The sequence below is a fragment of the Anguilla anguilla genome, chromosome 10 (genome assembly GCF_013347855.1).
Source record: "Anguilla anguilla isolate fAngAng1 chromosome 10, fAngAng1.pri, whole genome shotgun sequence".
Lineage (NCBI taxonomy): Eukaryota > Metazoa > Chordata > Actinopteri > Anguilliformes > Anguillidae > Anguilla > Anguilla anguilla.
This window is the reverse complement of record NC_049210.1, coordinates 36,527,682-36,539,748: the sequence shown is the minus strand read 5'-3', so window position 1 is coordinate 36,539,748 and position 12,067 is coordinate 36,527,682. Positions and strand designations below refer to the sequence as shown.

General features: G+C 39.8%; 1 protein-coding gene across 2 annotated transcripts; it reads left to right on the top strand.

Annotated features, from left to right (window-relative positions):
- Positions 1 to 1,240: 1,240 nt before the first annotated feature.
- Positions 1,241 to 10,970, top strand: fbp2 (fructose-1,6-bisphosphatase 2). 2 transcript variants are annotated; one of them, XM_035379864.1, is made up of 8 exons: positions 1,241 to 1,517; positions 2,851 to 3,013; positions 3,596 to 3,688; positions 4,022 to 4,030; positions 5,196 to 5,336; positions 5,937 to 6,074; positions 9,022 to 9,141; positions 10,508 to 10,970. In XM_035379864.1, exons 1-8 carry the CDS (start codon positions 1,345 to 1,347, stop codon positions 10,694 to 10,696), a joined length of 1,026 nt encoding a protein of 341 aa, XP_035235755.1. In that variant the 5' UTR covers positions 1,241 to 1,344; the 3' UTR covers positions 10,697 to 10,970. The 2 variants fall into 2 exon arrangements, with proteins under 2 accessions (XP_035235755.1, XP_035235757.1); XM_035379866.1 differs by lacking the exon at positions 4,022 to 4,030 and having other exon boundaries at positions 1,242 to 1,517.
- The last annotated feature ends 1,097 nt before the right edge of the window (positions 10,971 to 12,067 follow it).

Genomic DNA, 12,067 nt, shown 5'->3' with positions numbered 1-12,067 from the left:
GCCTGTGCAGTTGTTTTTTTTCATCGCCTGCAATACCAAATCTTTTTGTGCCCACATATATCTAATTCGCACTTTCCTTTATTGGCTGAACATACTGTTCTGTCTCATTTGAGACACTGCAATAAGCAGCTAAGTCTAATTTCTGTTCATTTTGAAAATGGAAAATACGTTATAGCATGCTAAGCTGTGAAGCAGGATTTATTTTCAGAGCCATATTTACCGAACATGAGAGGTTTCTCCTACGATTATATCTACTATCTCAATATTTGAAATGATTCAGATTTCAGCAGAGGGTAGAGTGATATCCAAGATGCTATATCTAGAGAAGGCAACCTTTATGCGAAAGGTCAGGTGAGCTGTCTGTGGTACAATGATATTTGAGGCCGACAGACATCTTTTTCACAACACGGTCTAGACCCCTAGTGTGCTTTATGTTTTCAGTCAGGTCCTTAGACTTTACTTACTCTAAGAAGGTAAATACATTCTGACAACCTGTAGAGACAAGGATAATTTGCATATGTAATTGATTTATATATTTGCTGTATTGGTTTATTCAGACTATCTTGTTCATATTTAATATAACATTTTCTGCCACCATAAAGTACAGTACTGAGGGATGTATGGTGTGTGTCCCATTGTCCCATCTGCATGACAGCCAGTAGTAACCATCCATTTGCCATTATACGCATTTAAAAACTTAAATAATGAGGGTTTGTAAAGAGTAACATGATAAGTGGCAACACAATTATCAAAGGATATGTATAGAATTTAAGTATTGACAATAGTGACAATGATAGTAAAATGATGGTAATCAAATCAGAGCATATTGTTTAATTAAAATGATTTGTCCACTGTTTATATACTTGCTAAAAAATAATTGCCTTATCTTGGACAGTTTACTTTGCTTATTATTTTGCACATATTACTTTATTCAGCAGGGTTTTTGTTGAAGTAATTCAGATGGAGTATCTAACCCATTTTGAAACTCAGACTTCTGTTTTATAACAAGTTGGGTTCCCTAAATCACTACAAACGAAGGATTAAACGGAACCAGTTTGTGGGTAGAACCTGTTCAAATGCCACGCCGCCTACGTGTCGAACAAGCCTGGCTGCACATCACGCGACGTTCTGTAGCAGTTTCTCTTCTGTAGATTCCAATGACTGGACTCTGCTGAAATATCTTGTCACTTGATACCCACGACATTCGGGTAACAAATATAGCGCTGGGCGCTCATCCACCGGAGCCGTCTGAAAAGAGCGAGGCTGGTTGCAACTTCACTCACAACCTCCCCTTCGTGCCTGCCTCCCGCACATACACCCACACACCACTCAGAGCCAGCGAAAATGTCGGATCAATCGGCTTTCGATACGGACGTATGGACGCTTACCCGCTTCGTCATGGAGACGGGCCGGCAGGCTAAGGGAGCGACCGGCGAGCTCACCCAGTTGATCAATTCCATGCTGACGGCCATCAAGGCCATCTCCTCAGCCGTCAGGAAGGCGGGTCTCGCTCACCTGTAAGTCCTACCTGTCTCCGTGTTAATGGTGGGTGCGGGAGGAGGTGCATGTGGATGAACAAAACAATCCCTTGGTATGTAATATCATACCATTTGGCGGGGGATTTCTGCTGCGAAGCAGTTAATCTGCTTTTTCCATGGTGCGTACAATTGCAGAATGCAGTTGGTTAAACTGATTTTCACGTAAACCGTAGTATTTTAACGCAGTGTTAAAGCACTATTCAAGCAGAGTTACGTTTGGCCTGGAGTTGACTTTCAGACAGCCTTGCCTTGACGTACTCACAAGCATGAGGTGACCTATGACATTTAGGGCTTGTTTTTAGGGACTGTCCATAAACCAAGTTTAAAGTGCCTGTAAATCTATGTATCCATGTAAGTTTTTGCATATCATTGCACAAGTCAAACATAATTTTAGTTGTGTTTTTATCTTTTTTTGTGTGAGGGATTTGCGGTAAAGCAATGATAGAGCTGCAGTTTTATGACTCAGTTTTATGGTGTTACTAACGACATGAAATCACATAATGTTTCCAGGTGGCTCTGCACAAGATATAAGACACAAGTTCTCTGTCATTCAGACAATAGCATCCAGCAGTGAGCACTTTTCTCATTGACTGAAAAACTTTGCCTGTAGCCTTTCTCCTTTAAAAGCAAATTGTGTTATCTTAAATCATGCAATATTTATGTTTACCTGTAGAGTAAATCCAGGCAGTAATTCAGAATATATGTTATATACAGATGGTTGATAGGTGACAAAATTCAAATTGAGCTGGACTTTCTAATCCAGCCAAAGAATGGCGTATGTGAAAAGTCATATTGGGTTTGGGGGAGGGTGGGTGCAGCTGCAAAGGTTTCAGATTGTTTCTATGGCGCTGGATACTTTTGTAATTCATATCTACCTTGTCTAACTTGGGCTGATCATTAATGCATTCAAAGCATTGTAGGGGGGGGGCGGGGGGGGGGGGGGGGGGGGGGGGGGGGTGACTGCTGCTGTGACCAGAAACACCAGGCACTGTGGAAGGAAAATACTGCACCAATACATGCACCACTGCGGTGCATATAACAGCACTGCATGCTACATGCATTGGCGTAGAAAAAAAGACACAACACTGTAGGTATTGCAAGTAACTACAAGGATGCACAGTGCACAGTGTCGTTGATTTGTGGCACCATTCAGCTACATTAGTGCTAGTAGCTCCCTCTTGTGGAGAATGCATTCGTTGCAGATAAAGATATGTCAATGCTCTTACAATGTAAGAGAAACATGAAAGTCGCTCTGGATAAGAGTGTCTGTTAAATAAATGTAATGTAATAATACTGTGTTTCTGATGGTTAGACAGGGCCTTGCTGGCTCAGTGAATGTTACTGGGGATGACGTGAAGAAACTGGACGTCCTATCCAATGACCTGGTCATCAACATGCTGCGATCCTCGTACAGCACCTGTGTGATGGTCTCAGAGGAAAACAAGGATGCAATTATCGTACCAGCTGAGAAGAGGGTATGTCATACACATGCCTGGCCACTAGGGGGACCACTGGTATAGTTGAAAAAAAAGAAGTGACAACCAGACCAGTTTCCAACTATTTGGACTATAATAAAAATATATATGAAGTGAAATACATTTGGTAGTTATATTGACCATTATCTAAATTATCTCCTCTAATTTGGCTTACTTATCAATCTTTGAGCAGTCTTATTTATTTAATTATTTGCCATGTTTTTAAATGCTCCTAAATGCCTTTTGAATAAAAAGTTATGTAATTTATTGAACAACTTACATTTATATAGAACTAAATGTAAATCATAATATCATATCTAAGATACACATATTAGAACCAAGTCTCTTTTCAGACAATGGAGTATAGACTGTTACACAATCCTTTATTTTTTTTTCTAATAATATTCTATTTTTCTCTTTCTGAGAAAGAGAATGAAAAATGTTATATGAAGAGATATATCCTGTACTTAACTGTGTGTGAAATGAAAAAAAGTTCTATGATAACTTTATTTGAGGTATATTATAATGTCTTTCTGTAAGGAAATAAATTGGAGAAAATGGCTATTTCTGTCTTATTCACAGGGCAAATATGTTGTCTGCTTTGACCCGCTGGATGGTTCCTCCAACATAGACTGCTTGGCATCCATAGGCACAATTTTTGCCATTTACAAAAGAGTGAGTATATTATAGGACTGTTTCTGGGTATGAAGTTTGTTTCTTTACCAGATGTAAATGTGCTTTATGCGTCCATATGCTTTTCTAAACTTTTGCAATATTTATGTCCATGTGAAGCCTGTATTGTTGATGTTGTGAGCTTCTGTAAATAAGCAAAATGAAGCCATATGTGTGCTGTATTTTGAAAAAATGTGCAATGTATGTCAAAAAATACATGGTCTTTGTAGATTTAAGCTTGAAAAATATGTTGCTGTTGTTAATGCCTTCTAACCTTACAGTGTGAAAGATGGCTTGGTTTGACGTCCAATCTGCTTGTGCTACTCTCTCATGCAGATCGATGAGGTAGAATTCTCGTTTTCCAGCAACAAGATCGCACGCCCCAACTGCAACACGGAATTCCTTTATTTTAATCCGGCTTGCTTTATTTTACCATGAAAACTCAGTTGCTACAATACAGTGACACTGACAATCGCACAATTAGCAGTGTGGCAGGTGAAATCTTAAAGATGAATCTGATTAAATACGAAACATGCAAGGCTTTGATAGGTTTGGTCAAGTCAGCGACCTTCACAAACCAAATATTTTCTGGTAAGCGCACTCTGCAAAAACAAAATCTGTAACAGATGCAGTAAGTACCCTCTAATTCACAATTGCCACAACGTGTGAACAGACAGTAAGAAAAGTTTACTTAGATTCCCCCCTCTCTACAGACTTGTATTGACCTGAAGAACTAATCCATTCACAGAGCTGTTCTGTGCAAATAACTGTTTGTGTTGGAGACTGCTTATGTTGGAGACACAGGAGGCTGCAGTGACTCTAACTCACATCTGGGGGGTGCTCTGACCTTATTAAATTAAGACACCACACCAGAGGTTCTGTAACCTCGTCCTAGAGAGAAACGTGCGCTCTATTTAGTTATGAAGTCAGCAACCAATTTAAACCCAAAAAAGAGGTGGGTTTACTGTGCAATCAGCGGGCACTTGTCTGAGTCTACCCAGTAACCACCTGGTCCTGTGACTCTCCAGAACAGGGTTAGGATTCTCTGCACTGATTCCCACATTTATGAAGTTAAAACTAAATGCTCTACTGTCTTGTAGCCGACATGCTATTAATTTCGCTCCTTTGAACATGTTATGCTGTGCTTACATGTGGGCTGTGTCAAAAAAAAATGTATTAGTTCATAAAGTGCGTCATGTGCTTGGAATATTTTGCCCCTACTTTTATAGCTGAGGAAGTGTAAATTAACACAATTTTATGCTACTTTTGTCTGAAACTAATTGAATTAAACAGTAAGATCATTCAACAAATCTGCCATTTGTACACAGTAAAATGTTCAGTGTTAAATTAACTCTTACGGTGCACATGTGGTCCCGACTGGACTCAAATAAACTCTGTTGGAAAACTGGACATTTTACTGTGTACGATCTTGATGAAAGTCTTTAATTTTTTGTCTTCTGGGTGTGCAGCTAAAAGTAATCTTGATCTTTGTTTTGGTCTACAAATTCAGACATCCGAGGGCGAACCAACTGAGAAAGATGCCCTGCAACAAGGCAACAAGATTGTGTGCGCTGGCTACGCGCTGTACGGCAGTGCCACGCTGGTTGCGATTAGCACTGGCGCTGGAGTGAACTTCTTCATGCTGGATCCGGTGGGTGGCCTTTCTACAGGCTTCTCTTTAAGCTTCACAAAATGGAGGATACTGTAGATTCTCTGAAATGCTTTAGTTTAGCTCGCCCGATAAACGAAGCCCGTTTGGCCACGGAGGTTTACGTAGCGTAGAGCGATGAAACGTGTTGCCAGAAATAGCACAATAGCCTACTGTCGTAGGCCATCGTGAAGGCTTTCAGCCTAGCAACAGAGCACTAAAACTGTCAGCAGTGTGCTGTGGTAGATATGGAGGAGGAATGAATAAATGACTGATGGGAGGAACACGAGACAGTGTTATGCAAATCGACCTTTTCTCATGACCTTATTTATTTACTTATTTATTAATTACTTATTTATTTGTAAGTGGGTCACAATGTTTTTAATATACAAACGAATGTTTCCGAATGAGTCTTGGAGCCTAAAGTGGCAGGTTTATTTGGAAGAATTACATCTACAGCCTAACCATCTACTTTAAAGTGGGATCTAGCCTCAACATGGATAGTCCTTTAACGTGGCTCCACGGCGTGATATTTGGTCAGTGGTCATGGTTGTGCCATGATAGAGAGCATGCATTCGTAAACTGCTTGTTGTTCATTTTCAGGCTTTGGGGGAGTTCATTCTCACAGAGAAAAATGTGAAGATCAAGAATCGGGGCAAGATATACAGCCTTAACGAAGGCTATGCCAAGTATTTTGATCCTGCTCTGACTGAGTACTTAAAACACAAGAAGTTCCCTGAGGTACTGTATAATAATACTAATATAATAGTCATATATAAGACTACACAATAGGTACTGTGAGGCATTGTGAGCTTGCCGTAGTGATAATTCAACGAGCCCCCCTTTTGTGTTTGTTGGAGCACAACTAATGCTAAGCATTCCATTCCTGATGCTTTGTTATTTGGGCTTCCACATAAACACACAGTGCTTTTGTACAGATGGACGCATCAAGTTCTTGTGAACCCCAATGGCCATTTAAATTAGACCCCAGCATCTAATAATAATCCTTTTAAACACGCAGAAGGGGAAATGGGGGTTAAATGGGCACAAAAAAAGGCAGGAAACAAATGCAGACAGGACAGGAGTTTCTTGCTGTAGTGGCAGGATGACAGAACTCAGCACATGACAGGTTTCCTCACAGAAGGACGCACAGGGGTGTGATCCTCTTCCTGTTTGACCGCAGCCTTGGTCATCTGACCCCAACCGATGGTGCGACTTTATCAACACCAGGTTTTGCTGCGGTTGGTCTTTCCTCAGGAAGTATGGCATTACGCGTGGTTGAATCACAGTGACAGGACGCTTTCTGCACGTCCCGGCTGAAACACTCAGCAAACCTCGGTCGCGCGTGACTGTACGCGTTTCGGACGGGTCCACGCAAAAAAACATGCCAGATAGGTGAAAATAAGTGTGTAGTGTGCTGTCTGCTGTCAAGTCAAGTATAACCAGAGGGAAGAGATGGTCATGCCCTGGTGTAACTGTGGCCACAAAATTGGCTGACCATTAATAGCAAGATTCCGAACACAGCGTTAAAATAGCCACAGCAAGGAGACCTTTGATATGAAAACATGGTTGAGTGATCCTGTAAACACTGGACTCAAAGTCTGTTTTCTACTGATGGGTGATTTTATATGACAAATGTGAACTGTGCAGCAGCTCGAGAAATACTGTAAAGAGCACAAAGGCCGTTTCTGTGCTGAACTCATGTGTTTTGCATTGTCATGTCTTTCTTTTTCAGCATCATGTGATTAATCAGACTTGTTTTTCGAGCGTTGGATTGTCGGGCTGCTGTAGGGGTTTTGACATACCTGTCACTCCATGACACTGTTCATAATTCAAAAAAGGAATGATCACATGATCATGTGCTGCTTTACTACATGCCTTGAATTTTCTTGTTAATTCTAAATGATATTTTTCAGAGAAATGTTTTCTCAAGCATTCTGGCTTAACGTGTCTCAGTTTCACATTTATACAGGTAGCATTATCTAAATTTCAAATAGTCGCTGCTATCTCTTCTTCCTTTTTCCTCTGATAAGTGTTTCTGACCTTTGATCAAATTGTTATTTGTTGCTCTTTGGGCTGTTTGTGATTACTTTCCTTATCTGGCTGTTTATCCAGAACTGTTACAGAATATTCCATTGTATGACTGTATTACTGACAAAACTAAATATTCTTAAACATTAAACAAACATTAAACATTTTTACTCTACCTTACAGAAGCAGACAGCTAGCATTCTATACATTAAATATATTGCGCTCACATATCATTTCTTTAGTTTCAATGGTTCAATGTGGTGTCTGGCTGACTTTGAGTTATTGTCACAGAGAGAATAATATTTTGGATGGATTGTTCCAGACAAGTCACACTAAATTCTCAAAACATGATATAGTTATTTATGTTGGGGGTTGAAAGGGATTTGTTCCATAATTGGATTTAATCTTTAGTCTTTAGAACCTTCTTAAATAGATTTGGTTCAGGCCCTGACATTTGAAAACTGATCTGCCCTGTAAAAATCTCAAGAATGTTTGGTTGTTTGAGTACGTGTAGCCAATGTTTCAATAAAGCACTGTGCTATGCATTGCGTTCATGCCACGTAGGCTTATGTGTTTCTGCTTTGAGCTTCTTTCATAGAAATTTTGTTTTCAAAACTGGCAAAAAGGTAGACAATTATGGGCACAATGCTTACATTTTAATTACCTATTTAAACAAAGGGTGTTTGAATATTACAACAATTGAAATTGACACTCCATTGCTATTGTTTCATTTGTACAACTGTTCAGTAATTTTATGAGAAACCTGGATTAAATCTTTTTCCCCCTCAACTATGACTTAGAAATGCAGGTGGATCTTTTTTCTTCATAGTCACACTTTCAGCAAGTTCACTGAACCTTTACTCACTAAACTGTCTGTGGAAAAAAAAACAAGCACCTGCATTTTGTAGGTCAAATTTAAGGGTGAATGCTGATTGAATCCAGGTCATCGTGTCAGGAATATACTGCCTTTTGCATTATGTTGCATATTTAGCTTTGTTTTAGCCTTACGTTCTTTTGAAGCAATCAGCTTCTAGGGAGACCTTTAAACCCTTTGATGGGCATGGCAAGGGACAGGGTCTGCCTGTCCTTTCTTGGTATCAGAGTTTAAGTTAGACTTACTGTAATGTTTTCTCAAAACATTTTGACAAGAGATGGTCTCAAGTTATTTGATGTTGACCTTCAGTGTTCTTTTGAACCTTGCATGGTGAGGTTTTTGTAACCATATAGCAGAGCAACAATTCCGCAGTTGAACTGTTTTTAGTTTTTTGTGTTTCATTTTAGCAAACTATACACTTCTGTATTTCAGTTTTTGCTAAGTATTAATGTGCCATTGGCTTTAGCAGTTTGGTTTAAACTAGGGCCTTAACATTAATTATTACCCTGTCCAATGGCTACATTTTGTTTATTTATTTATTTGTTTTATTTTTTCAATTCAGTAATTTTTTTAGTATCTTTTACATTACCATCACACCACTTATGGATTCAGACTTTTAAACAAATTCCATCCCTCAGTTTCATGTCATGAATCCTCACTGTAGAGTCCTCTGTCAATTTTAAGAGACTATTTATTGAATAAACGAAAAAACTAGGAGAATATATGCTGGGAAAGTTCTGAAATGCATTCTAAAAAAAATCCTTGTCCTTCTGTAATTTGCAGGATGGTAGTGCCCCCTATGGAGCTAGATATGTGGGATCAATGGTGGCTGACATTCACCGCACAATTGCATATGGAGGAATCTTCATGTACCCAGCCAATGAGAAGAGTCCAAAAGGAAAGGTTTGTATGGCTGTGTGTTTGCATAAGTAAAACATGATGCAAAACAGTTCATAGTTCTCAGTAATGTCTCCCCAGACTTTCTAGTTTGGCCAACATTATAAACCTCATTTTCATCATCAAAGACATACTCCTGCCCTTGTATTATTTTTTGGTGAATTTGCGGATCCGCATGGCAATGGGTTTTAAGTACCTTGGAGTAATTTAGCTTCAGAACAATATAACCCCGGGAAATTTAGAAATCCTAAATGTTTGTACCATCTAATCTAAAAAATTCCCATGGGTCTACCATTACCATTTATTTTTCCAGGTAAGTATCTTTGGACCACTTTAACCCAGATAGACCATGTGCTTGTAATCTCCACAACAGCGTCTAAGGAAGGCATTCATTTCAGACCTCTTCCTTCTGTTTATAATGGAAGACGCATGTTCCCTTAAGCTACAAGTGAATAGATTTCATATCTGTGCTTTTAACAATACATTTATGAATACTTAATTAATTTAGATCAGATTGAGGTTTAAATTGTTCTTCGCCTTAAACAATCCACTAAATTGCCCATGTTTTTAAACAGCATAAACTTTAAAAACTGTTTAATGCATTAATCATGCTTTGCCTGTGTGAAACAATAGTTTGTGTACCTTGAGGAAATTGTAATGGTTTCTAAAGCTTTAGGAGTCTTAAACACCTTCCCCCATTCTCACTTATATCAAGAGACACTTCCCTTTGCATTTCCTGCAGAGGTTAGTGAACCATGATCGTCTAAATGGAAACAATTTCCTCTTCTAACCCTCAAGTTCAAATTCTCTTAAAGTGGCTTAAGTTATTCCAACACGATCAGAGTATGCTTTGTAAACATAGCTAATGTTTAAATAATGCCTCTCATTGCAGTTGACCTGGTTTCTCAATGTAGGCTACATCACACCGAGACCTCATTGTGAAAAAATCTCTGTCATGCGGTGAGAATGTACTGGTTTAGAGTGTCGTTCTGTATTTTAACGCATCAACAACTGTAGAAGCGTGCCCGCAGAGTTTGCTATCAAATATAGCTTCACTTTTTCCCTAATACGGTATTATTTTACGACTCAACTGAAGCAGAACAGAAAGTAGCCGATGTTTTTTTTATTATTTATGTTTAATCTATCATAATATAATACTCCGTGATGCCTACTACAAAAGCCAAGCTCTAAAAAGACGGTACTTGCTTGGATTGCAGTCTTTAAAACTGTAGTGAGAAGGGGAACGCGTTCTGACGTCATTGATTCTGAGTATCGCGGAACCATCGACCGCTTTTGAGTTCTGGGTAGAATCGCGTACCTTATTTATTTACACTGTCTCGGTTTGTTCTCCCTCCCGGGTCTGCGTAACTAGCTGAGGCTGCTGTACGAGTGTAACCCCATCGCGTTCATCATCGAGCAAGCGGGCGGCATTGCAACGACCGGGACGCAGCGCATTCTGGACGTGCAACCTGAGGCCATCCACCAGCGTGTGCCCTTCTTCGTGGGCTCCCCGGAAGACGTGGAAGAGTACCTGTCCTTCGTCAAGAAGCATACGAAATAGCAACTCGCTGAGCCACACTGTTCCCAGATCAGTAAAGTCAAGGATCCCGAGTAGTCCATAGTTACCATTAAATGCCTGGCAAATTCCCCAAGGAATGGTAAATCCAAAAGAAGTGAAGCGAGTGTTGAAGTTCAGTGAGTTTTTGAGTCTGATCATGAGTAAAAAGAAAGATAAATGCAGAACAATGTATCATGTTAGAAAGCATTGATTGTTCTTTTCTATGAAAAGCACAATAATAAAAACTGACTTCGCACTCCTTGGCTAAGGACGAAAATTGCTTTTGTTTTACTTTTTATGTGTCATTCAAATGACAAATTTCAAAAAAATGTAGCTTTCTTGCGAGAGATTACCCAGTCCTCCCCCTGTATGTGGGTGTCTGTGTGGGGTGGAGTGGAGTGGAGTGGAGAGGGGAGGGTGTTGAGCATATTTGCTCACAGAACAGGGAGTGTTGGCTCTGTGCTCCAGGCCCTGCTTGTTGTCAGCACAAAGTGCTGTGTCAGCATGTACTGCTGAGAGCAGATAGCAGGCTTGCAGTAAACACCGCACCCACCCTGCCTTCCCACCCATAGTCCTGAACATCCAGCAATCATTCAAAACAGCCAGTGCTCATTTGAGACACCTCTCCCTGTCTGAGTTTAAAATAAATAAGCACACACTGTAGGCAGACACCGTAAATGGTTACAGTGAAACACAAATTAATGTTAGCAGCTATATTGGAAGTCACTGAAAGATTAAATCACTTTTCATTTTACTTAGAAAGTAAATTTATGTTCGAACTCTAAAAACAAGACAGCAGTGGGGGTGCATATAAATTAAATGACAGATTTACCCCTTTAAACATGAAATCAGGACTAAGCAGTCATTGATCAAGGTGATGCAAAAACAATGAACTGTCATTTCCTATATGTAGATGAAAGTCAGAAAAGGCTGCTTATTTTCCAATGAGACTATAGAGCCAATCAAGCACCAGCCTGTATACAATTTGAAGTCTGTTTTTTTGACCCAGCTTAACTGGCAAAGCTGACTTTACTCTGGAACACCACCGCAGAATCCCCACCAGATCTGATTCGGAATGCAATGTTCATTTCACGCGGCAAATGGGTTCTCTCGTACCCAGCCTGCAAATAGGGTCAACGCACACCAAGTTTCTTCTCAGCAGTGTTCCTTCTCAGCAGTGAACCAAGTGACGTGGCAAGAAATGTTTACCTTGTACCACAATAGAAGCGAACAGAACATACCCGTAAGCCTTTATCAGAAGTTAAATATTCACAGGCCCTAACTAGTGGTCGTACGTCAGGTCTTTTAGGTATAGGCCCACTGAAGCACAACACTAATATATAGAAAACAAGTTTATTCTAGTTTTAGGATTCA

Bases quoted from the DNA above. Each gene is read 5' to 3' on its own strand.
- fbp2 (XM_035379864.1), top strand. From the start codon at position 1,345: ATGTCGGATCAATCGGCTTTCGATACGGACGTATGGACGCTTACCCGC. The intron at 1,518-2,850 runs GTAAGTCCTACC...TCTGATGGTTAG, and splicing joins AAGGCGGGTCTCGCTCACCT to ACAGGGCCTTGCTGGCTCAG. The intron at 5,337-5,936 runs GTGGGTGGCCTT...GTTCATTTTCAG, and splicing joins ACTTCTTCATGCTGGATCCG to GCTTTGGGGGAGTTCATTCT.